At 59.5% G+C, this 27,463-nt stretch overlaps 1 protein-coding gene across 1 annotated transcript; it reads left to right on the top strand.

Moving 5' to 3' along the window:
- The first annotated feature begins 7,473 nt into the window (after nucleotides 1–7,473).
- On the top strand, nucleotides 7,474–27,426 carry ZNF282 (zinc finger protein 282). Its single transcript, XM_045833990.1, has 8 exons — nucleotides 7,474–7,837; nucleotides 10,033–10,452; nucleotides 16,761–16,887; nucleotides 17,414–17,533; nucleotides 19,889–20,008; nucleotides 22,049–22,162; nucleotides 23,258–23,371; nucleotides 25,053–27,426. Exons 1-8 carry the CDS (start codon nucleotides 7,673–7,675, stop codon nucleotides 25,823–25,825), a joined length of 1,953 nt encoding a protein of 650 aa, XP_045689946.1. The 5' UTR covers nucleotides 7,474–7,672; the 3' UTR covers nucleotides 25,826–27,426.
- The last annotated feature ends 37 nt before the right edge of the window (nucleotides 27,427–27,463 follow it).

Here is a 27,463-nt window from a genome sequence, read left to right on the forward strand (position 1 = left end):
CTGGCCTCTTCACTCCCCAGAGGAAGCAGTGTTTGTACGCCAAGGACACTCTTTAGGGAAGTGGCGGGCCCTTACAAGCAGAAGGTAGTCAAGTTAGGTCAAGCCGGGGGTGGGGAGGGGATTGGGCCGGGCAGTGCACCGGGCCTTAATATGAGGCCACATCACGGGGGTTAGTACAGCCTCGTGGTTTTGGAGAATGGACCTGGCCCTGGATTCCAGTCCTGGCATCAACAGAAGTGACATAAGGTACATGTATTATTTAACCATCGTGAGCCCAGTCTCCTTATCTGTGAAACAGGGAGAGCGGTACCTGTGTCCCCGAGGTGTTAGGCGAGGGGACACCAGTGCAGGTGCCGAGCAGGGAGGCTGGCGCGCAGAAGGGGTCGGGATGGCAGCCATCGGGAGGTGTGCAGGCCCAACTGGAGGGGCCGCAAAGCCGGCCGAGCCCGAGCGGGGTGTCAAGAACCGAAGCGGCTCCGTGGAAGCCGGGAAACCTGAGGTCCCCCCCCTGCGTGCCCGCGCAGCCTGTTCTTTCACTCCGCCTTCTCTGTACTCCCAGCTCCACACGGCCCCGTGTGCCGTGGCGCCGGGTGGCTCTGGGTGGCTCCAGCTCCCGCGGGTGTTCTTAGTTCGGGTTCTAAGGTGTGGGTTCTGGCCCGGCTCCTCTTTCCACGCCAGGCCACGGGAGTTCCCAGCCAGCCCCTGGACTGGCCGCTTGTGGGTTACGCGCCCATCTTGGCTCAGTCACCTGCAGCTGGTGGGGAAGGCCCTGGGGCCCCCGCGCCCGGGTCTGTGACCCCCGAGCCGGGGTCTGTGACTTGGCAGTGGGCAGACGGTGGCACAGTGTGGCGTTTCTAGTACGGCCGGGACGGGAGAGAAGCGGCCTCACCTGTGTCAGGGCTCCTCGAAAGATGACCCCGTTAGCACTGTCAGGTCAGAGGGTGTCGTCCCTTGCGTAAAGGGCCTGGCTGAGAACTCCCGTGTCCCTTTCTGGGGCGTCATTCCTTCCTTCCTGGCCCTGCTTCCGTTTTATTTTTAAAGTGTGTTAGTGCCCATAATGATGTGTGCGTGTGTGTACATATGTGTGTATGTATATAACTATACATACAGAGACTTGTCGACTTGGTCAGATCGCTCCTTCAAAACAAAAAACTGCTTCACCCCTAAGACCATCTACCCACTAGACGCAGAAAGGCACAGTCTGGTCAGAGAAGCCTCGACAGCCGTGCGCTCCAACGCTCTGAAAATGGCCAGGCTACGGCTCCAGTACAATACCAGATCAAACCTCACCGGGCTCGGTGGCTTTGATTTTGTTCATTATTAGCAAAGCCAGCATTTGCTGTGAAACCGTGAAACGAGTCTAGAAATCAAGCTGCTCGAGAAGCGCACCTGAGCAGGGGCTAACACTGGCTTCTGGCCCTAGCGGGGCGTTCCCTGCCTCCTTGATACGGAGCGAGCCGCTCGCGGTGTGGGGATCTCACCTCGTTTTCCTAATTGTAACGTGCCCGTCAAACGAGATGGCAACATAAGGTCACTTCCAACTCTGAAATCATGGACTTTGAGGTTTTGCTGCCGGGTCCTGTTCTCCTTGTCAGGTTTCTCTCCCGATTCCGCCCTTCTGAGTGATTGCTTCAAGCCAACAGAATAAACACCCTGGAGAGGTAAGCGTCATGACTGAATAAAGAGTCTCTCGTGGTAACCACATTGTAATTGCTCCAAAGCCACACAAACTGACAAGATTTAAGCAAAACTATAAAATTTTGTTTTAAATACACAGTATGTAGATTGCATTTTTTAATCCTTACCTGAAGATAGGTTTTCATTGTTTTTAGAGAGAGAGAAACATAGATGGGGGAGAGAATCTTTGCTCTGTTGCCTCCCTTACACGTCCAGACCAGGGGTCAGACCTGTAACTTAGGTGTGCGCACTGACTGGGAATCGAACCCACAACCTTTTGGTTATGCGATAATGCTCCAACCAACAGAGCCCCACCGGCTGGGGCTGATTGCGTTTTTTAAGGATAGGAAAACACACCAAAATAATAGTGGTGGTTCTAGAGCGCTGGGGTCATTCAGTAGTTATTTTTCCCTGTAAATTCTGTGTAATGTAAAATACCACGTGTATAGCATTCTTAATGCTTTTAGTAAGAACAGGGGTTTGCTTTAATGAGAACGGTCCGGGAAGGGAAGTCAGGAGGCCTTGCTTTGGTCTCTTGCCTGTGGCGTGAGGGAAACGCACGCTTTCCCAGGTGCACCTGGGTGGTGCGAGGCCCACATGAAGGGCGGTCTTCGAAGTGCTCTGAAGCATTTCACGAAGGAGGCCTGAGAAGAACGTGTTGCTGTAGCAGATGCCGGAGAGTTGCTGTGGACCCGGCACACGGCTTCTGGGGTGCTGGTGCTTCTCACTCAGGACCGCGCAGTGCTGGCCCCTTCACTTCCAACTCGCTCGCCCGGGCTGGCTGCTGGGGGGAGGCTGCCTGGCGCTGCAGCTGGGGGGGTGGGGGAGCAGAAGCAGGTGTGGGCGGGGACTGAAAACAGGGCGGGATGAGGGATGAAGAAAACACCTCTGTCATGTGCTGACGTCTACCCGTGACGTATGCAGGATAACCAGTTTCACACCTACGAGGGGTCACGACAGATCAGGAAGGCAGGCATATTCCTGGAGAGACTGGATTCAACCAGCAGAACTCAGGATTAAGGATGTACATAAAACTCTGTGCATCAAGCCAGCTCTTGGCTTCGAATTTATAGTTATTAAAAAATATTATATAAGGAAAACTATCCAGAAGCCAACTTCGTGAGCAAACAACAGGATAAAAACTAGGAACAAGAATAATTCAATCATAATTTTTTAGCCGGTAAGTGATCGTTAGAATGGCGCCCAGGGGATCCCCTTGTGGGGCCGGGACAAGGACACGGGGACATGGGGAGCAGCAGGAAGCCTGAGCTGCTGGTTCTCGGCCGGCCGAGCATTGGGATAACCCGGGAAGCTTGCAGAACCGTCCGTGTGTGCCAGGGCCCGCCCCGGCACGATTTTACTCGTCTGGGATGGGGCCTGGATGTTTTTTTAAAGTCCTCTGACGTGCCTGCGAGTTTGGAATGCCGCGGAAACAGAAAGCGAATTATTGGACTGGACGTGACCGGTTAGCCTGCTTTCCTGGGGCAGGGTGCTGTGCCCTGGAGGTTAATAAAGGGTCTTGGAGTCCACAAGGGGAAGCCATACTTTGGTTGTGGGGGCAGGGCTTGGAGGGAAACAGGGCTCTGGGAATGGCTGTTGAGACAGTTCTGCCAGATCTCAGTAGGTAGGTCAGCAGCTCCGGGGGCCGCGGGAGGAGCGGCATTCACGTGAGCTGTGCATACTGCAGACGCCGGGTCCGGGGACCTGGTGCACAGAACACTGGCGGCACAGCGTGCGGGCCGAGCAGAGATGGGAGCGTCCCAGGGCCGGCACCCGCCTCCCTGACCTGTCGGGGTGCGGCCAGCACCTCCTTGTCAGAGCAGGTCGCTGAAGAACAAAAAGGGACCTTGGCGACATCATTACCAGCTCTGTTTTACAACAATACGAGGAATTAATACCTGACTGATTACTGTTAGAAAAAACAGTAGTATTCTGAATGAATACTAGACTTTATTTTGAAAGACACTTCACCATTTTTAATCATCAAATCCACACTTAACAGCGGCCCTGGCTGGTGTAGCTCGGTGGATTGAGCGTCAGCTTGCAAACCAAAAGGTCGCCGGTTCGATTCCCGGTCTGGGGACATGCCTGAGTTGCAGGACAGGTCCCCAGCTGGGGGCATGTGAGAGGCAACCAAACATTGATGTTTCTTTCCCTCTCTTTTTCCCTCCCTTCCCCTCTCTCTAAAAATAAAATAAAACCTTAAAATGAGGGTTGCCCATTGAGAAAATTCAAAAGAACATAGTGTGACTATTTCCAACATAAGACATGTCTCCTGCGTAAAGGTTTTAAACAGGTGCCTGTTGCGTTAGCACGGCGGGGCAGCGCGCTCGGGCACCGAGCGACCACTCGTCTGTTAAAACGAGCGAAGCAGCGCGGAGCCATTGAGGGCTGAAGGGAAGCCAAGGAACTTCCGTCATCTGCCGCGTCGAGATGTGTCAAGAAGGTGACGAGATGCCTATTTGAAGAAGGCTGAGAATAAACCGAACAGGGAAAAGTCATCTTTCCCCCGAGCTTCACGTAGGAATAAAGCAGGAATGTTCGGAAGTTAGGAGGAGAGGGGCATCTGGTGTGAAAATGTGTGTGTGTGTGTGTGTGTGTGTGTGCATGCGTGCCTGTGGCATTTAAGCCTGAACAGAAATGGTGGCAAAAGGTGGATCTGGAAAAAAGCAAGGATGTTGAACACTCATTCGCAAGAGCAAATTGACTGTGAGGCTGCAGAACAGGAACTATGTGTGACCGCCCCGGTAACCGTGGCGCCTCTTCTAAGCAGTCTTGGAGCTTCCTGACCTCGTGCCCAGGGCCCCTCCTCTCCATAGAGCACCCCCTCTGAGTTTCAGTCACACTTAGGACATCAGTGGCTTCGAGACCTACACAGCCACCCTTCGCTGGAGTCCGGCAGAAGGGACAGTGTCCTAGAGTGAAGACAGGCTGTAACCACGGGCATGCCCGCGGGCGAGGGGAGCTGGAGGATCCCTCGGCTGCCATTTTCTCTTCTCCGCTCCGTCGATCACGCTGTCGTCCTAAAGCTGAGCAGTACAGTTAGGCCTGGGAGACGCCGAGAAAGAAACACAAATCTGGTTACCCTCTCCACTCAGCTAAGAGTGAATCTCGAGGGGGGTGGTTGTTTTTTCCCCCAGATGTAGTAGTCAGGTGTAGTCACTGAAAGGACTTGGAGTGCACAGGGAGCACCAGGGGTTCTTAGGAGATGGTGAGGTTCTCCAGAGAAGCAGAACCGAAAGGCTGTAAAGAGACCTAAGAGGTTTATTACAGGAGTTAGCTTCTGCAGTACAGAGGCCAAGAAGCCCCGCAGCCTGCCCCCTGCGAGCCAGCCGGAAACACAGGAGAACCGGCGGGGCAGCATTCCGAGTCCAAGGCTTAAGGACCAGCAGCGCCGTTGTCCCAGGGCAGGATGGGATGCCCGTCCCTGCTCCAGGAGAGAGCCAGGTCCCGTCTCCTCCACCTTTCCTTCTAGCCAGGCCCTCGGTGGACTGGACGATGCCTGCTCACATGGGCGAGGGTGCTTTCCGCTCAGCTGACTGAGGCAAAGGCTCGTGCTTTCTGGAAACACCCTCACGGATGCACCCTGAACTGTTTCCCCAGCTGCCTGGGCGTCCCTCCGCCCAGGCACCTCGGTGCACGGAACGGACCCTCGCCACACCCACATGCTCTGGCATTCACGAGCTCCCTCCCCTCGGGCCTCCCCTGCCACCTCCCATAGCTGAGCATCTTCTCACGTCCAGTGCCCCGCCCGGAGCGGTAGCCGTGGAGTTCCCAGGCGAGGGGGGGAAAAGCAGTCAATTCCCACCTGAGAGAGTGAGGGGCCAGCCTGCAGCCTTCGCTCAGGAGACACGTTTATTAACAGAAGGACTTGAACCCTTAATCCGCTTTATCCAGTTGCTCCTTCTCCTCCTCAGTGAGTTAGGTGGCTGCCTCGTGGTTACCCAGTGACTTACGCAAACAAGCCCAGCAACTGGACACCCCTCCCAGCTCAGGGCCTGTCCTACCCTAGGCTCTCTCTCAGCCCAGGGGTCACTGGAGCACCTGGAGGGGGTCCACAGCCCTCGCTGCTGTTGCAGCCCCCTCCTCAGGCCCTTCCTGTCTTCCTTCTGGGAAGTGGCCCCTAAGCCCACCACTCAGTCCCCTGCTGCTGGATCCGCGTCCGGGTTTTGTGGCCTGCGGTTGCCAGGCTGGGCCGTTATAAAATAATGAGCCCACAATGAGGCCTGTGCATTCAAATTCCGTCTGAGCGATAGCTTGGCTCATGACAGTGGACTGGGCAGCCATGGGCAGCCATTCCCTGGCCGCTAGGGGTGACGGCGGATGGCCGTGCGGAAACCCACCCTCCAGGAAGGAGAAACGTGAAGTGGATGTACCACGGCGGTGTCTTATTGTGCAAGGAGGGAAGTACTTAGTTAACTGCCTTATACTGAAACCGTAGCTTCAGCCTTGGGACTAACCTGGCCTGTTTTCCGCCAGTAGGGAAGGGGAGGGGAGGGGCAGGGAGGGGAGGGGAGGGCGGCTGATGATCCATATGTCAGAATGTGCGCTCTGAAATGTACCTCGATGGTGCAGGTGAATTCACCTGGAGCTTTTCAGGCTCTGCTTGCCTGGCTCCCCTAATGATGGGGGACACGATGTGTACCGTGGGGGCAGCCTGTGGCCAGGCCGCAGAGGGCCGGAAACACTGCCTCCTGCGCACAAAACCTGCGTGATGCTCCATGACCGTCGTCCCAAGGCGCTGACCCTGAACCCGGGGAGTGTGTCTCACGGAGGAAGCACTCGGCCATCGTCCTTCCAAACTCGGAGCTCTAAGGACATGCCTGACCGCCTGGCTTCGTTTGCAACGTGCAGAGGAACGAAAGGGTGCCAGCCCGGGGTGGCTCTGCAGGTCTGCAGGTCTCCAGGTCTGCCTCCTTACGGGCCATGGGCCTCGGAGAGCTCCGTCTTAACAGGACAGCCATTGAGGAAGACCTCCTTTTGAAGATAATGACAAGGACTTCCCTGTCGGTAGTAACTGCCCTTGTTGAGTACCCACTGTGTGCTAAGCACTGTTCTCATCTCACTTGCTTTTGCAACTGTGGAGTCGGCATTTTTCCCCCCACTTACGTATGAAGAGACCAAGTGAAGCTCAGATGTTAAGTGATTGGTAACAAGGCTAGTGATTGGTAAGTCTGGAATTTAAAGGCAGGTGCGTCCAGCCACAAAGCCCAACCCCTGCCTAAGCAGTACCTGGTGCGCGTAGTAAGTGGTAAGTGCTCGGTAAATATTTCTGGAAGGGATGAATGAATTTCCCTTCTGCCTGTATTCTCCATTCGCCTACCCGGCCTTGGCCTGCCGTTTCAGAGTGGCGCTGACCGACATACATTTAAAGATTTTGGAAGAGGCTGCTGTTAAAATGCCTTGCGCCTGTCCTGGGAGGAAGAAGCCAACCCTCTTTCTGATACATTAGCCCAGATCACTTACCCACCATCCAGACCAAGGCACAGGCCTGGACCCGGTGCAGGTGACTTTGAGCTGGGAAGAGGGAGAGTGGGGAGGTAAACCCTGCAAAGGTGTGCGGGGAGGGGGGAGACCAAAGAAAGAGTCTGGAGGCACAATTATTCTTGCAAAATTTTCAGAAGGGTCAGACACCATTTTCCTAGGGATGCCCAGTACATTTGCAGAACAGGCAGAAATCAATACCCTATGTTGTTTGGGACGTCAGGGCAGGCCATCTCACACTGAAGGGCACTAAAGAGCACACCCGCCCAGGGCCACTCCGAGGTGGCGGTGGCCCTGGCCGGGGAGTGGCCCCGTCGGTCCCGCAGGCAGGCAGGAGCTCGGAAGCCATTGGCTGGCGCGCTGGCTGCGGAGGGGCGGGGAGCGCCTCCAAAGGGGACTGTTTGCTCCTACGGGCTGTAGATGGAGCTGTCCGGCCCCGGCGAGGGGGAAGGCGCCTGGAAACCGTTCTTCTTCTCCCTGGCCGGCCCGAGCGGGGAACAGCACTCCCAGGATGCAGTTTGTGTCAACACGGCCGCAGCCTCAGCAGCTGGGCATTCAGGGCCTTGGGTTGGACAGCGGGAGCTGGAGCTGGGCCCAGGCTCTGCCCCCGGAGGAGGTCTGCCACCAGGAGCCGGCGCTGCGCGGGGAAATGGCCGAGGGAATGCCGCCCATGCAGGTGGGTGCAGCCCCAGCCCAACGCCATGGCCGCGCCGCCTGGCCGTGGGGGCGGGGCTGCGGGGCTGCGGGGCTGCGGGCACCGCGGGCCCTGAGTGTGCGGGCGCGGAAGCGGAGGCCCGGGACGGGTCGAGGCACGGGCGGGCTCGCCTGGCAGGCGGGCGCCGTGGGCCCTGAAGCAGGCCCGGCCCGGATCCCCGGTGCCCTGGCCGGCCGGGCCCGTGCGCGCCGCCCAGCCGCAGGCCCCCGAGGCCGCATGCCGGCCGGGCCCAGTGCGGGTGCCTAGCGGAGGCCCGGCGGGGGCGAGCGGCCCGGAACGCGTGGTTCCCGGGACCCGGCGGAGCCCTAACCGCGTCTCCACCCCGGCCTGGGGACTCACCTCTGCCGGGAAGGAGGCTTGCTGGCCGGACTCGGCCGCCTCCGCAGGTTCACACCGGAGCCGCTCTGACGAAAGCGGTGTGAAATGTATTTCCATCTTGCACCAAGCCCGGCGAGTAATTCACTTTCCCTGGCTCCGGGTGTGCCGGGGCCACTGAGAGGAGGTGACTTTGCCTTCTCTCCTGCGGTCGGCAAACTTGACTGCACATTGTAATCGCCCGAGCAACTCGGAAGACTCCTGCCGCCCCAGCCTCATCCCAGACCAGTTAAATCAGCGGCTCTGGGGGTGCGAGTAGGCACCGTCATTTCCTAAAGCTTCACAAGGACCCTGTGCAGGCGCTCCTGGCAGCCAGTGCTCCGGAATTGTGAACCAAGGCCTCGGTCCTGAGAGAGGCCCCCCTCACCCCCAGCAGGACCCCCAGAGTGCCCTGCTGATGGTCCGGTCTCAGCCACGAGTGTGTCTGATGGTTCTGCAGCTTTAGGTCTGCAAACCTCAGAAAAGTTAGCTGGGCCTGGTGACTTCCTCAACTTCCCCTGTGAGCTCCTGTTGCCTTCTGTGGGCCAGGCAGGAGGAGAGCCTAAAGGAGCCCATGTGCAGAGCTTTGATGGAAATACTGCGGCCTCTCACTTAGCAGGGTCTGCGGCCCGGAGGCCCTGCCCTCTTTCTCCCCCCTCAGTGACTCCCTGGAAGCGGTGGGGTGGCCCTCTGTGGCTGTCACAGCTGCTCCCAGTCAGGGAGGGCATTTATTTGGGCATGCCTGTCCCGGGCCTGCCCAGGTCACCTCTAAGCCACAAGTCTCCGCTTTGCCCAGCCTGAGGGTTGCTTCTGCAGCAAAGGGGAGGACAGACAACGACACCTCCTCCTGTCCCTGGTGGCAAGGAGAGGCCGTCGTTACACCTGCCACTGGCCAGGAAGCCCTGGGTGCTGGTACGGTGTGGGGCAGTTCCCAGGTCAGCAGGGAACGGTCTCCGTCCTCACCCGGTCATAAGGGTCCGCTCTCTACCCGCACCCATGGGGCTTTGCCTACCAAGGTGGAGGGCTAGAGCTGGGGGCATCGGGGGAGGCCCGGGGCCATGGGGTACCCTTCCCCAAGAGACAGAGTGGGAACCGGGAGGTCTTCTTTTCCATTTTCGGATGTCCCCTCCTTCCCTAAATACATTTTTTTGGCAAACCCTATTTTCATTTTGGAAATGCAATAGTCACATATGGGAAAAAGTTTGTGCATCTGCTCTCTCGCTCGGGCTCCCTGGTGCGCCCCTTGGCGCCGCCCTGCTGGGGAGGTGTCAGCAGTGCGGACGGAACTGTGTCTCTCGGGACCTGCAGCAGCTCCAAGAGCCGCTCCCGGTGGCAGTGAAGCATGGGGCTGGAGAACGGGCAGCGGCTCCTGTGGGCCTCGGTTCCCTCAAGTTCAAAGCAGACGCAACCGTTAGTGCCCTCAGCTGCTTCGAGTTTGCTGGGAAGATTGGGGCCAGGTGGCATCCAGGGAAATTCGTGCTTTGAAAGAGAAAACACTAGGCCACTCTGAAGAGTTGATCATTAAGTCTTGCCTTTGAGGAAGATGGCCTCTCTATTCAAAGCATGTCGTATGTGACATTGTAGGCCAAGGGACAGGGTGCGTGAGCTAGTGAGACCAGCCTGACTCCAACTGGGAAGGTCGGGTGGTTGCTGGGGACATGTGTGCACCCCAGCCCGAGAGGTGGGGACTTCGCAGCAGAAAGAGGATCTGTGGCATTTAATTAGTTGTGCTCTTAGGCCACCGCCCCCCCCCAACACACACGGTCTCATCCCAGGCTGTCACTTCCTCCCTCTGCACCCAGGCGCAAGAATGGGACATGGACGCCCGGCGACCAATGCCTTTTCAGTTCCCGCCCTTCCCAGACCGGGCTCCCGTCTTCCCTGACCGCGTGATGAGAGAGCCCCAGCTGCCCACGGCGGAGATCTCGCTCTGGACCGTGGTGGCCGCCATTCAAGCGGTGGAGAGGAAGGTGGACGCCCAGGCCAGCCAGCTGCTGAATCTGGAGGGGCGGACGGGGACGGCGGAGAAGAAGCTGGCTGACTGCGAGAAGACGGCGGTGGAGTTCGGGAACCACATGGAGAGCAAGTGGGCCGTGCTGGGCACGCTGCTGCAGGAGTACGGGCTGCTGCAGAGGCGGCTGGAGAACATGGAGAACCTGCTGAGGAACAGGAACTTCTGGGTCCTGCGGCTGCCCCCGGGCAGCAAGGGGGAGGTCCCCAAGGTATGTGGTGGTCCCCAGGGGCAGGGATGGAGGTGGGGCCCAGCACAGGTGAACAAACCCCACCAGAGAAGTGTCTTCTCAGCCCTGACCAGTGTGGCTCAGTTGGTTGGAGCATCATCCCGCGGAGCGAAAGGCCGCCAGTTCAATTCCCAGTCAGGGCACATGCCTGGGCTGTGGGTTCAGTCCCCAGTCGAGTTTCCCACAAGAGGCAACTGATCGATGTTTCTCTCGCGCGTCAGGTCCGGAACGTTCTCCCTCTGTGAGCTGGCGTCCACCTGGTCCCCCCAGAATCTGCCTGTTTCTGTCTTTGAGCCTTTACCCTCCCTGGGATATCTAGGTGTCCTGTGTGGGTTTTCCACTTGGCCTTGGGACCACTTGCCATGGGTTATCTTTCTGTGTGCTTGTCTGGCTGTGGCTGGAGATGGACCCAAACCACGCAGACTGGAATCCCTTGAAGGTCATGACCACTTCCCGCCGCCCCCCCACCTCAGCTGTCCCTGCGCTCAGTTCAGAATTCACGCTCCGGTTCCTATTCTGTTCGCTGTCCCCCCGCTCAGCAGCACCACACCCTTGGTCCACGACCCCACTGTCTGGTCCACCGAGGAAACAGAGTCACGCTCAGGACTCTATGTCCACGTGCACCCACGACATTCTTCCACCTGCCCGCCTCATGCACTCCTCCTGTCCTGTTCCCGTGGGCTCACTGTCCCCCCTGAGGTCACTTACTCAGGACCTCATTGCAGCGTGTCCCCCTTCTCCTCAGCATTGTCAGCTCTTCCCTGCCTGCAGGGCCAGCCGGCCATGCACTAGGAAAGCCCCCAGCCCCTGCATCTCCCTGCGGCTCGTGCCTTGGGGCTCTGCTCCTCCAGAGCAGAACTCAAGTGGCTTGTCTGTGTGCCCCCAGGTCTGGCTTCCCCGCTTGCTCTCCCTCCCCTTTTTAGTCTTTTTAGTACAGAAAATGCACACCTACACCAGAGTAGATGGCACAGACTCTCCTGAGCCCCTCATCCAGCTTTAACAACAGTCCGCTCCCGGCGGGCCTTGCATCGTCGAGACCCCCGCCCACGGCGAATCTCAGACGCTGGTCCTTGCAGGTATTTCAGTGTGTGGCTCAAAGAGGGGAAGGCGCTTTTTAAAGGTAATAATCTCAGCATTATTACCCCCACAGCAAAAGCCGCACCTCCTCAAATATCTAGTCGGTGCTCACGTTTCCAGTTCTTTCGAAAGTGTTGTCATTTTTTTGCCATGGGTTTTTTCAAATCGGAACTGAAGGTCTATCCACTGTGGTTGCTTTGCCTCCCAAGTTGTTTTTGTTTTTTTTTTAATCTGTAGATTCCTCCTCCATCTCTTCCTTTTCCCTTGCACTTCACCCGCGGGAGAAACTGGGCCACCCTTCCTGTCGCGTTGCCCACTGCCTGGAGTCCATAGCTGCCTCCTCCCCGGGGTCTCATTTGCCGTGTGCCTCCGTCCTCCGTGTTCCAGAAAGCTGGTCACTGGAGCGTGCTCCTGGGCCCCCACCCCCCCGGCAGGCCACCTCTGCACCCTCCTGGTCTTGCCAGAGCCCCGACGACATCCGTGGTGTTAAAGCTGGTGGCCCTGTCGGCGTTTCATGGCGGTGACCGCACCCCCACTGAGACACCTGTCACGGGGCTCCCAGGCCACCTCTCTGGGCTCTTTGCCGACCTCACTGGCTGCTCCATCTCTCTCCTCCTCGCTGGTGTTCCCTCCTCTTCCCGACTGCCTGTGCGCGGAGTGCGCCGGGCTGCGGGCTGCGTCTGACCTCCGGCTGGTCTTCCCTGCCCCCTCCCTCGCGACCCCGCGACTCCGTCCAGTCTCAGGGCGGTCAGCGCAGCCCGTGCGCCCTCGCCCCCGAAGGCCGTCTTTTCCTCCGCCTCGCTCTCTGTCCCGCCCACGCTTCCTCGAATAAACGCCAGATTCGCACTCAGCCCCGCCCTCGGGGTGTCAGTAGCATCTGAGCTATCACAGGGCCTGTCAGAGCCAAACCCCGCCCCCCCGCCCCAGCAGGACACCTGTGCTGCCCAGAGTCGTCCTCCTGTCCAGCGAGGACACGCCCTCCTTCCGTTTGCTCAGGCCAGGGCCTTGGGGTCACACTCCTTCCTCTTTCTCACACCTACTTCCAACATTTAGTAAACGCCGTTGATTTTTCTTCGAAATCACACCCATATCCGACCACTGCTGCCGCCTGCACCCCTCCCACCGCCCTCGCCTCTCACCCGGTCACTGCCCGGCCTCTGGCTGCCGGCTCTCCTGGTCTCGGTCCTCGTCCCCGTGCGCTCTGTTCTCAGCAGAGCGGCCACGGCCAGCGGGAACCTTTTAAAATGTCAACAGTCATATCAGCCCTCAGCTTAAAACCCTCCCATGGCTCCCCCCCCCCGCCGCCCTGATTCAGCGTGAGGCCCCGGCTTTGCCGTGACGTCTCCCTCCCACCACTCGTCCAGCCTCATCGCCACCCGCCCCTTTGCCCGCTCCTCCCCGGCCTGGTGGACTTCTGCTGTCCTGCCACCATCACACCACCCCTCCCTCCCCCAGGGACTGCCCGCCACTGAGAAGTGCCTTCCCTCCCCGTGGCTCCCACCGAGGTCTGCTCGGTCTCGTCACCTGATCGGTGCACCCATCGGTGGCCAGGAGACAGCCGCGGCCGCCCAGCCCCACACGCGCCTCTCTGTCCCCTCTCTCCTGTTCTCCAAGCGCCGACGCCATCGGGCGCCTTAAACACTCACGTCTGTCTTAGCTCCTCGGTTGGTTTCCTCTGACCACAGTGTGGATTCTGCCTGGCTCCCTGCCGCGTCTCCGTGCCTGCAGCAGGACCTGGTGCTAGTCGGTGTGAAGAAGCACCCGCGTGGGACCCCACACACACACACCGCACCGGGACCGGGTGGCCCACGCCTGTCTCCGCAGAGGCAGCACCCAGTGACTCCGCCAGAGGAGCTGTGGGTCAGGGCCTTGCGGGGGGGGCCCCCGCACAGGACCGAGCCGGGACGGTGGCCTGGTTCCTCCCGGGAACCGGCTCCCAGGCACCCGGCTCCCCCAGCACAGCTGTCACAGGGCTCATCCCGCACGGCCGGCGTGTCCTCACGCGGCCCCTCCTCCTGTCCGGGCTACGCGTGCACCTCGGTGCTCTGTTCTCCTGCGGCCCCGTGGTGTGTTGGGCTGGGTGTTAGGGCCCTTGAGTCGACAGGCGCCCTCGCAGGGTGGTGGAACGGGGGTGGGGCCCCGGATCCGTGGGCTGGGTTTGGACCTTGGCTTTGCATGTACTGGTCAAGTGTGTCTTTTTGCTCTTGCTGAGCTGCCCGAGTTTCTCCTTGGAAGGAAGGGAAGTGTAAGTGAAGGATAGTCTAGGAAATCCCAGCTGGTCTCTCTGAGCTTCAGCGTCCTCATCTGGAAAACGAGGTGAGGCTCTGCTTGGTGCGTGGGCAGGTGAGGATGCGTTGATTCTGCTGAGGGGACAGTGCTGTGTATCAGTTACCTATTGCCGGGTAACAAGTCACCCCCAGACGCAGCAGCCTGAAAAATAATGCTGTGTCTTCTTGCACAGTCTGTGGGTTAGGAATTCAGGAGCAGCTTAGCTGAGCGGCTCTGGCTCGGAGTCTCATGGGGTGGCAGTAGAGCTGTCGAGTGGGGGTCCGGTCACCAGAAGGCCCGGCTGAGGTGGTGTGTGTGTGTGGGGGGTCTGCCTCCAGTGAGGCTCGCCGGCTGTGGGCAGGAAGCCCACGCTCCTCCCCTCGTGGGCCTCCCACAGCGCCGCCTGGGCGCCCTCCCGACGTGGCAGCTGGCTCCCCCCGTGTGCGTGAATCAGGGAGAGACCAGCACGGAAGCTAACATGTGTCCGAGGCCTGGCCTCAGAGGCCATGCCTCCTCACTTCTTCATTTCTTAGAAGCAAGTTACTAACTCCCGCCCACACTCAAGGGGGAGAGAAGCGGGCTCTGCTTTTTAAAGAAACCGTCTGAAGAATTTGGGGACGTACTTCAACCCCCCCACAGCCATAAAGCACCATGAGAACGTCCGTTCGCGTTGCCGGCAATAGCTGGAATTCACTGTGGATCCTGGCCACGCTGGCCATGCTGGCCACGCTCTCTTCATCAGGTCCAGGGAGGCTGTGGGCTCTCTGTTCCTCTGCGCCTCTTATTGCTGCTGCGTCTGTTCGTGGTTTTGCAGATAATTTGGGGTGTTCTTTTCCATCCAGCGAGGCCGTAGGCTCGGGCCATGCCTCAGACCGCTGTTGTATCCTGGCAGGGTCCCGTTTACAAAAGCGATGTCTCCTTCCAGCTGCGAGAGAGTACAGTTCTGGGATGTTGACCGTGCACGGAACCTGTGAACTCAGGCCGAGGACTGGGGCTGTCGGGAAAGACCATGAACTTGGTTTGGGGCATGCTTGGTTGGAGGTACTTCCAAGATGATCAAATGGAGCCACTTGGAAGGCTGTCGGAATGTGAACTTTGAAGGGCGCCAGGCGAGTGGAAGGGCACCGTCTGCACCAGCAGGGGCGCAGAAAGAGGGCAGGTCAAGGGCAGGACCTTGGCCTTGGCCAAGGAAAGGGAAGCTGGAAAGAGGACTCGAGTCGTGCGTGCAGGACGCAGCATCGCTGTGGACACCGAGCGGGAGAAAAATTCCACGAAGGGGGTGTGACCTTTGAAAGAGGTCGGAGAGGGAGAGGGTTGACATCAGGAGCCCACCGGTGACCTTCTGGGGCGTGGTCCAGAGAGCGGGCGCTCTTAGACGCAGTGGGAGGGGTCAAGAGGCGTGTGGAATGTTCCAGGTGGAGAGAGACTGGAGCGTTGCTGGAGGCAGCAGAGGTGGGGTTGGGGGCCCCCCCAAGCGGGGGAAACCCAGGGAGAAGGAGAAACTGCAGGGTCCTGCGGGCCGAGTTTCCCGGGCGGGGAGAGGAGGAGAAATGGAGGGCACATGGCGAGGGGGTTGGCCCGGCAAGGCAGGGAGCATGCCAACAGCTCCCTGGGTCAAGGACAGTCGGGGAAGGCCAGGGAAGGGGTTGAAAGAAGACTCCCGGGGAAGATGACCAGGAGAGGCGCAGATCGGCGAGAGGCTGCCAGAGCAGCCTCGACACAGGTGGTATAATGTGTGGTGGGTGCTACCTGCAGAACTTTGTGACTTTTATCCAGCCTCGGGGCAGTGCAGTGAAGAAAACGGTCTGTAATGGTTTCCCCCCGGCTGGAGATTCGCCCGGGTCTGTCGGCGGGTCCAGAGGGTCTGTTCCCAAAGACAGCTGGCGAGCTCTTCCCCGGGGGGCACAGGTGTGCACCTTGCCCCTTCCTGTGCAGGGCGCCCTCGGGGCTGTGGGCGCCTGGCTCAGAGGGCTGAGCTTTCCAGTTTAGGGAGGCGTGTTGCCCACCTGCCAAGCTGTGCGCCTGACACCTGGAGGGCTGTCTCTCTCTTGTGCACACAGGTGCCACGTGCGCCAGCTGGGCCTGCACGGGCAGGTAAGAGATGATGAACGAGGAGGAGGGCCTGGGAGAGACCTGAGGGGCCGGGTTTCCGAGGGAGGGCGCGAGGCCGGCCCACTAAGGATGTGAAAGGGGTGCGAGGCGAGGCTCTGTGGCCAGAGGAGGGAAGTTCTGTTACGAAAGTCGTGGAAGCGAAACCGAGTTGAACGACTGGGTCCCAGGTGAGGCCACGCTGGTGAGTGACAGAGAGGCATCCTCGTCGGACGGAAACAACAGCTTAAATAACAGACGAGGGACGGACCCGAGACAGCGGGTGACTCAGGCCACCGCGGAACTTCCTAGTGTCGGCAGCCTCGATTCAGCACATCCCACACATCTCGACTTCCAACCGTGTGCTTCCAGAGGCCTGGGACTCGGTGCCGAGCAAGCAGACAGAGGTCGCGGAGCTTCAGCGCATGCCTTTGGACTTGACCGGGGTAGGGACAGAGATGTCACTGCGTACGGAGAGGTGACCTGACCGGAAATGCAGGCTTCTCGACAGGGCTGTGCCGTACTCGGCTCACCGAGAGCCGCTCAGAAGCCGCCACAGCCCGGTCACCCTGAGCTCCCGAAGCCGCACCACACGCCGGCTCCAGCTCTCCTCGGGCCGCGCCACCTGGAAGCGAAATGACAAAGGATGCAGTAAATGCTTTAAAGGAAGGGGAGGGGGAAGCAAGCAGGAGGCGATCAGGAATAGAGTGACTGACACCCTGAAACGGACCGGGCTGGGCCAGGAGGGCGGGGGGGGGGGTCCCTGCAGAGCGCAGGCCGGGCTCCAGGTCCGGTGGGCCCCGAGGTCCGAGAAGGGGTGGCGGGGCGGTGTCCCACCAACACTCTCCCCGGCCCAGGTTCCCGTGACTTTTGTCGACATCGCCGTCTACTTCTCCGAGGACGAGTGGAAGAACCTGGACGAGTGGCAGAAGGAGCTGTACAACAACCTCGTGAAGGAGAACTACAAGACCCTCATGTCCCTGGGTGAGGTGCCCTGCCCGCCTCCGTGGCCAGCGGTCCTGCATGCTTCCAGCCCTCCTTCCCCCCACCTGGGCGGGCTGTCTCCTGTTTGTGGAAACTCGAGAAACAATTTGCCTCTGATGCTAGGAAGGCAGAGTGGTTCCTAACAGGATGGAAATTAAAAGCCAGGACAGGGCCTAGGACTGTAGAATCAACCCCCCCCCCCCCCCGCAACACACACACACACTGTTTTGGGACCCAACTAGCATTGGTTGCGTGGGACCAGAACCACGCTGCATCCCAGCAGTCTTGGTAAGCGGCAGTTGGCTGCTGTTGGCTGTCTGAGACCAGCCATTTCCATGCCAGGAACTAGGGGGTCTGTGGACTCGTCTTCAGGTTCCTCATAAGGAATTACCTGCTCACAGCACAGCTACCACCCAGAGGGGCATTCGGCTGGACGGGGGAAGGGAGAGTTTTGCCTTCGTCCGGGATCGGGACCCCGTGGTCGACGTCACTCACTCAGTCCATCCTTCCTTCCACCTCGTTCCAGATGCGGAGGGTCCAGGGCCCAAGCCAGAGGCCCCGTCCCAGGCCGAGCCCAGGGAAGAGCCTTGCGTGTGGGAGCAGCGAGACCCAGAGGAGAGAGAAATCCTGATGGACCCGGACACAGGTGACGGCCGCCGAAAAGACCCCCGGGGCCAGGGTGGGAGGAGAGAGAAGCCCCATCGCCCTTGCCTCCATTCTAGAGGCTCCTCTTGAGTTGCTTGTGGGGCCAGTCCTACCACTGTTGAACTTGGGCGGTCACTTCCAGGAAGAGGTCACTGTCAGGGCCTGAAAGCCCACCCCAGCACCTGGTTAGAGCTGGGCAGCTCTGGACGCCCAGGTCAGCTGGGGAGGGACCCAGGGACCAGCTAGGCTCTTCGCATTCCGGGCCTGAGGGCGACCTGCAGCTGGAGGCCCGAGGCCTGGGAACGGCACCAGGGGAGGGTGGAAGGGAGTCTGCGTGGGTGTCACCCCCAGGATGGTCACCCCGTCCTCCCAGAGAGCCCCATGTCTTGGGCAGACTCACCTACCCCTGCAGCCCTTCCCCAGCTCACTGGAGAAGGAACCTTCAGGCCTGGGGGAACCCAGCTCCCGGAGCATCGCACGTGCTGAACTTCCCTGGGGTGGCGGGGGCCAGGCTGCCAGTCCTAGTCTGCCCACGAGGTCTCTCCAGCCTGAGCGGTGCTGGCCCAGAACCCTGTTCGAAATCTGGTGCTCGAACTGTATTTATTCTCTGCCTGATCGTGGAACTGTCCCCTCTCTGTCCCCTTGTTTGGTATTTTTGCCACAAGCATTTTTGCCACATACACTGTCGCCATACCATTGGCCCTAGGCAGTTTCACCATGAAAGAGCAAATAGCTGGTTGTTGGTTTCATTTCTGCAATGACAAGGTTCTGGCAGTTTTCATGTTATTAAATTTTAAAATTTGTGTTTATTGATGTGCGAGAGAAAGAAACATTGATGTGTCGTTCCACTTAGTTATGCCTTCATCGGTTGATTCTTGTATGTGCCCTGACCGGGGATCGAACCGTCAACCTTGGCGTATCAGGATGAGGCTCTAACCCACTGAGCCACCTGGCCAGGGCTCATGTTGTTATATAAACCTTGGCCCTCATGGTGGTCTCTACTGTGACAAGTAAGCGCAGTGGCCTTCAAGGACCTGATGATAAAAACCACATGTCAAGTCAGACCGCAGGGACGTAGAACCTTTGGCGGGCAGTCACCCCGCCCGCCCGTCAACCCCAGAAGGTTGGTTACCAAGCTGTGCAAATCTGAAGGACAGCCGCTAATTCACAACAGCCTTCCGGAAGAGCATTCATTATTGACTCTTTCGTTGGAAACGGGCACCTCTCTTGACTGAGGGAACGAATCATAGTGAAAAGAACACAGTGCAGTGCGGAACGAGGAGATGAACCAAAAAGAGAAAAAAATGTGTTAGTGTTCTGAACGAAAGGCTTCAGAGACAGTGTGTTTTCATGTCTGTAAAGTCTTTTTAGTGCTATCATCAATTTTTCATGCTTTATTGCATCCTTTTTAATGTCCCTCTTTTATTTTCTGTTGCTGTTATCTCTCATGGCTGAAATGGCCTTGTGGCCTGTTTGTGGTCCGGTGAAAATACTGGTGGCTGAGATGTTCGTGGCAAAGATGCTTCTGGTGAAAATACCTGGAACCCGCCCCCATCTGAGCCCGAGGCTGAGGCCGCCTTCCTCGCTGAAAGCACGGAGTTATCATCCCTCACGGTGCCCGTAGGACAGGGACCCCGTGCCCGTTTCATGGACGGGACAGGGAGACAGAGCCAGAGGGGTCAAGTGACTTGTCTGCAGGGCGGGGGCAGAGTTCAAACCAGGACCACGTCTTCTGATTCCTCCTCGAGTCTCTTTCCTGCTGCCCCAGCCGTCGGCTGCCAGGGCCGGCACATCACATCACCGCACAGTGCCAGGAGAAAACGCCCTCTTGTCACCTGTCGGGGGCTACGCACAGGAAACGTCACCGTTTATGCCTCAGGATGCATGCTGTGCGTCCTTATGGGGGGGGTGGGGGTTGTATCTCTTTGTCCAGTCTACCTCCTTGCTAATTATGTACGTGTGTGGGGGTGTGCCTGTGTCTGTGTGAGTGTGTATGTCTGTGTTCTGTCTGGCCCCCTTTCTGACTGGGGTGACAAACAAGGACAGACAACTCCTACACAGAGGTCAGACTAGTTCTCCTTAGCATCCAACCCAGCATGGAGCTGTTTCTGGAACTCTCTCCTGGCCTTTCACGCCAGGTGTTGTGGCTTGGCCCACCCCTTTGTCCTGGACGTTGATTGCTTCTCTGCTCACAGGGCCTTCTGCTGGTTGGGGTCCTCTGCAGTCACCCACAGGAGCCCAAGGCCCCGGCGCTCCTCCCTGGCAAGGGTGGTCAGCTGTGCTCCTGACCCTGAGAGCATCTGGGTGACAGTCACTCAGGAAAAAGACACCCAGTGATGTGATGCTCTGTCCCCAGGAGCAGAGCCCCTGGTGCCCGCCCAGGAGGCGTCCTCGCAGGTGAAGCGGGAGGAAGCCCTGTGTGCCCGGAGTCAGCGCGGCCTGGAGGAGAGAGCCGCCCCCGCGGAGCCCATTACCGGTGAGTGCAGGCACGTGCACGCGCACGCGCACGGAGCCGCTGCCCCAGCCAAGGACAGAGAGGAAAGGTTCGGCAGGGTCTGCAGCTCCTAAGCCGTCGCCTGCTGTGTGTGCGGGACTAAGCAGGGAAAGAGGGGGATGGGGTGGGAGCGGGGCGGGCGCCGTTGCAGAGCTGGAAGAGCCCGTGGGTCCAGGACCGGCGGGGAGACAGGGTTTCCCCATGGGGCGCAGATGTGGCCCACGGCATGGCGATTTGCCAGCACATCTGGACCTAGTTTGTTCGGTTCTCTGTTCCTTGGGATACCAGCGTTTAACTGCTCCTTTTAACAAGCAACGCCGGGGCAGCGCTTTATGAGGCGCTGTGGGGGGGGTGTCTCGGTCCCTGAGACCTGGACCTGGCCGGGAAGAGCGTTCACTGTAGAAGCGTTCTGTACAGCGTTCACGGCTGCGGCCTGCCGGCCCCGCCGGCCCCAGTCCGGGTCGCCTGGAGAGCCCCTCTGACCTGGCACTGAGCTGGATGCCGCACGACAGCTCTGTCAGAGCAGAGGCGTGTTGGCATTCTCCAGGGAACCGACAGGGTGTGCGTGCCTGTGCGTAGAGAGACAGATCGATCGATCCATTGATTGATGATTTAAAGGCATTGGCTTCCATGGCTGTGAATCTAGCACATCCAGAATCTGCAGAGTAGGCCAGCAGGCTGGAGGCCTGGTCTGCTGGCGGAAGCACCTCTTCTTCCAGGGGTGGGAGGGGAGGGGTGGGGGAAGCAGTGGTTTCTTTAACGCCTTCAACTGATCGGACGAGGCCCACCCTCATAATAGAGGGTCGTCTGCTTGACTCAGAGTCTACTGAGTTCAGTGTGAATGTCGTCATTAAAAAATACCTTCTCTGCTACCTCTAGAATGTTGTGTGGCCAAATGCCCAGGTGCTGTGGTCCAGTCGAGTGGACACTCCAAATTCACCATCAGCAGATAGGTTCACATAGCCACAGGTTAAGGCGCCAGCAACCTGGTCTGCTGCAGTCAGAGCCTCACAGCCGTAAGTGGGTGAGACAGCGGCTGAGGGAGGAAGGTCCCCCTCACCCAGTCCTTTAGGTCACTGCAGCTTTACCGTCCCAAAGGGATATTTCAGGGTCGAGAGGGCCACGGAGGGCAAATGAGTTCTGATGGCCTCTGCAGAAGAAAGATGTAGAACACGTCTTAGAAAAATCCCCTGAAAATGGTTATGGTGAAGGGCTTCCTGCCCCGGCCGGTGTGGCTGGGTGGTTTGGGCGTTGTCCCACAAAGCAAAGGGACGCTGGTTCAATTCCTGGTCAGGGCACAGGCCTGGGTTGCAGGTTCCATGTGCAATCGAAAAGCAACCTATAGGTGTTTCTCTCCCTCCCTTCCCCCTCTTTAAAAATAAATTTTAGCCCTGGCTGGCGTAGCTCAGTGGATTGATCTCGGGCTGCGAACCAAAGCATCACAGGTTTGATTCCCAGTCAGGGCATGTGCCTGGGTTGCAGGCCACGGGCCCCAGCAACTGCACATTGATGTTTCTCTCTCTCTTTCTCCCTCCCTTCCCTCTCTAAAAATAAATAAATAAAATCCTTTAAATTGTTTTAAATAAATAAATAAATAATTTTAAAAAAATCTTTTTTAAAAAGACTTCCTGAAAGGTGTCATTTTCCTATTTCATCCCACATGAGGAATGGAATACCTGTTTCCATGGGGGTGCTCAGTGCTCAGTACTTGGTACTCAGTACTCAGTGCTCAGTGCTCAATCATGAACCTCCTCTAAGGAGTTGGGTTCCCAGAGCACAGAAGGACTCTGTCTTGAAGTCACTGTTGTGTCACCCCCCAATAGCATCCACTTATGTGCAGCAACAGCTCTTTTATTTGAGGCCAAGCGGACTTAACCCTTTAATTAATGAGTATAAGTTAATTATACCCGATTTGCAGGGGAAACACATAACTCCATGAAGTGAGAGATTTACTCAACGTGCAGACGTGGGGGCATCTCCACGTCCCCTGACACCTTTGCTGGTGTGTGCCCCCCCTTGCAGACTCACCAGCCTCCGCCCAGGACCTGCTGTCCCGGATCAAGCAGGAGGAGCACCCGTGTGTGTGGGACCAGCAGGACCTGGCCGAGAGAGATATCCCGACGGACCCCAACTCAGGTGAGCACGGCGCTCTGGCACACCGGGCGGACAGGCGGCCCACCTGCTGGCTTCTGTGACTGCGGCAGATCCGGCCCTTGGGTCACTTTGGGGCAAAGGCTGAGGGAATCCAATAGGGGTCCTCAGTTAGCAACTTCGAACAGATTTGAGAATATAACTTAATAAAGTAGAGGAGGGTTTTCTAACAGAGTTATTAATTGGTAATTGACTGTGTCAATGTAACTAACACTAAAATTACTTCAGCACCTATTCTTAAATAATAAATAGAACCAAAAAGGCTTTTGAAAGTTGTGTGTAGATTTCTATAAATGCAAATTTACGTTTTCTAGGATTTCTCTTGCGTGACGAACACGAGTTAGATGTCTCCCAGGGAAACTTCTGGGGAGGGTCCAGGTGTAAGGGGGGAACAACAAAGCCTAATGGGGGTGCTCCACCCACCCGGGTGTGTGTGTGTGTGCATGTGCATGTGCGTGTGCATGTGTGTTCACGTGGCTGAAAGGCCTGGAGGACTCCAGTGTCGTCTCATTTGGTGGCTGTGACCCCAGAGTCTGACCCCACACCCCGTCCGAGGAAGGTGCGGTCAGACATGAAGTCCGTCTGGCGTTCCTTTACATCGTCAGCTCGGCCACTTTGCAACAGGGAGGTTGAGGGGCTCCGGGGCAGCAGGGAAAGCAAGCCAGGCTTCCTGTTGAGGAGCGGTTCTCAGGCTGGCCTGCGCTCCCTGTTCCCGCCAGCGCTGAGGTTTAAGTCCCACCTCTCATCCCCCGGGCCTGCGGGCCGTCCCAGCCCAGGCTGCCCTCTGGCTGCCCCGGGGCCCAGTGGATATAGTCGGGAGACCTGGGTTCTAATCCCAGCTCTGCCGCCACACACACTTTGGGACCAGCCTCCTCCTCCCCGACCGCCTGGCAATGTAGCGAGCGCACAAGTGAGACCCCATCTGTGAAGGTGAGGGGGGAGGACCGCCAGTAAATGCAACACAGGTACCAGAACCTCCACGTGCCCCGAGAGCTGGAGCGGCTGCCTGTGCACGGGTGGGGTGGTTTCGAACCTTCGATGGGATGCCCAGACTCTGAGATGCCTTCTTTCCACGGACAGAGTCTCTGATCTCAGCGCATGACATCTTGTCGTGGATCAAGCAGGAGGAGCAGCCATACCCGTGGGGCCCGCGCGACTCCATGGAAGGAGAGCTCGGATTGGACTCTGGCCCCAGTGAGTGCTGCGGGCGGTGCCCCCCGGGGCCCCTGGGTGTCCGTGCAGAGGTGTGGCTGTTCCCTGAGGCTACCCCCCCCCCCCCCCGAGCAGGGCACTGTTCTGTTGTGGTAGCTTTTCCACGGCCTGTACCGGAGAGCCCCCCCTCCCTAGGGGAGGAAGGTCCGTGTGTGCGTTTCCTAGGGCTGTCTTCACAAAGCCCCCCACACTGGGCGGCTTCAAAGAAGGAAAACTTGTTGCCTCACAGCTCGGGGGGCCAGGCAGGGAGTCTGGAGGGCTGTGCCCTCTCTGAAAGCCACAGGGAACCCCTCCTTGCCTCTTCCCAGCTTCTGGTGCTTGCGGGCAATCTTTGGGGTTCCTTGGCTTGCAGGTGCATCGCCACCCTACTGGGGCCACCCTACTTCAGTGTAACCTCATCTTAACCAATTCCATTCCCAAGAACCACATGTCCAAATAAGGTCGTATTCTGAGGTCCTGGGGGCTCAGGTTTCCTCACGGTTGGGTGGAGGTTGGGGGTGCAGTTCAGCCCATCCCAGCGGGGAGAGGAGAGTGGGCTGGGACCAAGCTAAGCCACGAGCAGGTGGTGCAGCCTGAGCAGGGGCCGGCAGCTCACACCCAGAAAGCGCTGGCCAGAGCCAGCCCCGGGCTGACCCTTGGGGTCACTGGTGAGCATCCCGAAGCCCCAGTGGAGAGAGGCGGCCCGCTGGGGTTTGGGAAGGTGGCGGGAGGCACAGGGATAAGAAGACTCCTACATATAGTAGCAAATGGGCAGCTCCTCAGGGGGTGTCCTGGGCCTAAGGTCGCTGATCCCATGCTCAGAGCCGGGACTTTGTCCCCCACTGACCCCCAGGTACTGGAGGACCAAGAACTTGACCTGGAGACATGGGCTGGGCCCCGGGTGCCGGGGCGGGGGAGGTTGGGGGGGGGGGTGACGAAAAAGGCACCATTGCAGGAGCCAGAACAGTGACCCACTCACCGCTGGGCAGCCACCCACTCACCGGGGTTCTCAGCCCCAGTCCCATGCGCCAGGGTCCAGATGGGGTCAGGCCTGGGGCTGGGGCTGCCAGCCCTGCAGGGGGCGGGGCTGCTGTGCACACGGGGAGGCGGCTTGCCCAGTGGAAACCTGGCTGCAGGTGGGAGCCGGGGTGTGGTCCCAGCTCCCTGGGCCCACTCCTGCTGGCCTCCAGGCAAGCTTTTCACCTTGGATACGTTCTGGCAAATTCCCTCCAGTTGAGAGATTCTCTCCTTAAATGAATTAGCCTTGAACAGGAGCATACAGTGAAGTCTGTTGTATTTTATTTCCAGGCAGTTCTGCCTTGGAAGGTGACTTCCAGGTAGCCAACCCCCACCCACCCACACACACACACACACACACACACACACCACCACCACATCCTGCCCTCAACATTCTGGATGTTTTTCCTGTCCTACCTGTGAGCTACCCACTCCTGCACAGGTGGCTGGGGGCAGGTTAGAGGTCAGGGAGCCCTAGAGGCATATGGAAAATGACCCTTTGCCTTGTTCAATCCCCTCAGTTGTTTCAGAGACACCGAGGCCCAGATCGCCTATGACTTGCACGAAGCCACAGAGAAAATTAGCGCAGGACCTGGGCACCTCGCAGGGGCGGGGTCCCGGGGAGAGCACTGTCAGTGTGTCATTTCTCCTGTCTCTTCCTCCCTAGGTGACAACCTGCTGCTGGTGAAGAACCCGGCCCCGGCCCCGCCGCCGCAGCAGCAGCCCGCTCCTCCGAGCCTGCCCGCAGCCCCGGCCGCGGCAGAGAGCACGGGCGGCCCCCCAAGCCGGGGCGCAGCGGGGCTGCTGGACGAAGGCTTCCCAGCGGCCCTGTCCGGAGAGCGCGGCGCGGCTGGCGGGGCGCAGGCTGGCGGCGGGGGCGCGGGAGGGGGCCCGGAGGGCGGCGGGGGCTGCGGCAGCTGCTGCCCCGGGGGCGGGCTGCGGCGGGGCCTGCTGCACGGCGCGCGCAGCAAGCCCTACTCCTGCCCGGAGTGCGGCAAGTGCTTCGGCGTGCGCAAGAGCCTCATCATCCACCACCGCAGCCACACCAAGGAGCGGCCGTACGAGTGCGCCGAGTGCGAGAAGAGCTTCAACTGCCACTCGGGCCTCATCCGGCACCAGATGACGCACCGCGGCGAGCGGCCCTACAAGTGCTCCGAGTGCGAGAAGACCTACAGCCGCAAGGAGCACCTGCAGAACCACCAGCGGCTGCACACGGGCGAGCGGCCCTTCCAGTGCGCGCTGTGCGGCAAGAGCTTCATCCGCAAGCAGAACCTGCTCAAGCACCAGCGCATCCACACGGGCGAGCGGCCCTACACGTGCGGCGAGTGCGGCAAGAGCTTCCGCTACAAGGAGTCGCTCAAGGACCACCTGCGGGTGCACAGCGGCGGCCCCGGCCTCGGGGCCCCGCGGCCCCTGCAGGCGCCGCCCGAGCGAGACTAGGGCTGGGCTGGGGGAGGGAGGGCCCCGCGGCAGGAGCAGGGGTGCGGCGGGCCTAGGGGCGGCCTGACGACCCCGGATCCTGCTCGTGGCTCTCGGTGCGCCTTCCCTCCCTCCGCCCGCCACCTGCTGGAAATCGGGAATAGGAATTGCACTCTAAACAGGGTCCCCAGTGGCTGGGCGTGGGTCCCCTAGACCCGTCCGGCCTGAATGGACAGCCCACCCAGCTCATCTCGCAGAGTGGACCAAGGGGCCGGCTGAGCGGCTTCCCGCAGGGTAGGGGCCAGAGGGACAGTGACCAGAGGCTTCGGGCACCCCCCTCAGACACCTACAGCGCCCACTTGGCCGCTGGGGTCCCACATGGTGATCAGGGGAAGCAACCAGGGAGCCCCGAAGCCTGCGGTCAGGAAATCAGGTCCGGAGAGCGAGCGAGGCGAGGCGGGAGAAGGAAGCAGAGGGACGCGCTAAGGAAGGGATACCACCTCCACGGCGACAACACTGCCTCGCGTTTCAATAGCGCTTTGTAACTTTTTTAAACGTGTTTTCTATCCGTTACTTATCTTCACCCTTAGCCTCTCCCTCTGCAGCCGGTGGGGGAGGGTTTGCCTGACTCGGTGACCGAGGAGAGGAGGTGCAGGTCGGTCGGCGCAGCCCGAATCACACCAGACGAGCGGGCGGAGCTGGGACCAGGGCTCCGGCGCCGGCGCAGTGCCCCCCACCCCACACACGGCCTACCTCCGACGCTTGAGAGACAGGCCTCCCTGGCCTGGCCTCTCCCGGTCTCTCTCCTCTCCCTTGCCCCTGACCCACCAAAAATAATCAGAAGCAACCTGGGACCACTCCTGGGGCACCTGGGCGTGGGGCACAGTCCCCGGGCAGCGGGCCCCCGGGCTGCGCTTCTGGAAGGCTCCTCCTATGTGGGCATTCTCGGGCCCCAGGGCCCCGTCCCCCCGGCCTGCCACCTCCAAGCCCCTCAATATGGTGCAGCACCCGTCACTGCACAGCGGTGACCCGGCCCTCCGAGGCAGCCAGCGCCCTGGGTCAGACCTCACCCTGGCCACGTATTCCAGTTTCCCCAGGGCGGAGCGGTGAGAGCCAGGCTCGCGCTGCAGGGGCTGCCGGCATGGAAGTGAGCCTCTCCCCGGGAGGGCCAGGCACGTGGGTGCTAGAGGCCGAGAGCCTCAGTCTCTGCCCTGCCCTGCCCTGCCCTGGGCCCGCCCCACCGGTGCTATCTGTTAACTGCCTATGGACATGAACTCAGACCCTGCCGGCGCCTCGGGAGGCGCCCCAAGGACTCCCCTGTGTTGGTGCAATGCTCCGTGGCCCTGAGGGGCCACAGTCTCCATTTCTGCGTCTTGCATGGCCAGGCACTGGGCTGGGGTGGCATGCCCCAGGACCCTCGTTTGTGTCTAGAATGACTTTTCCTGCTCCGCCCATCCAGCCCACTTCTCCCGCCGCCGGGAGCTCGGTGGGCAGCCAGCACCTGGCACCACGTTTGTGAGCGCTCCGCTTCCTCCCTCGTCCGCGCAGCTTGGCTTTCCTCAGACCCCTTTCTGCCATGCAAAGGGAATTCTTGAAATGAAATAAAAGGTGTCCAGATTGCAGACTGCATGTTCGCCGGGCCGAGGGGGCTGCCGCGTG

This window comes from Phyllostomus hastatus, unplaced genomic scaffold (genome assembly GCF_019186645.2).
Source record: "Phyllostomus hastatus isolate PE091 unplaced genomic scaffold, TTU_PhHast_1.1 phas_contig_1021, whole genome shotgun sequence".
In the NCBI taxonomy this organism is placed as follows: Eukaryota; Metazoa; Chordata; class Mammalia; order Chiroptera; family Phyllostomidae; genus Phyllostomus; species Phyllostomus hastatus.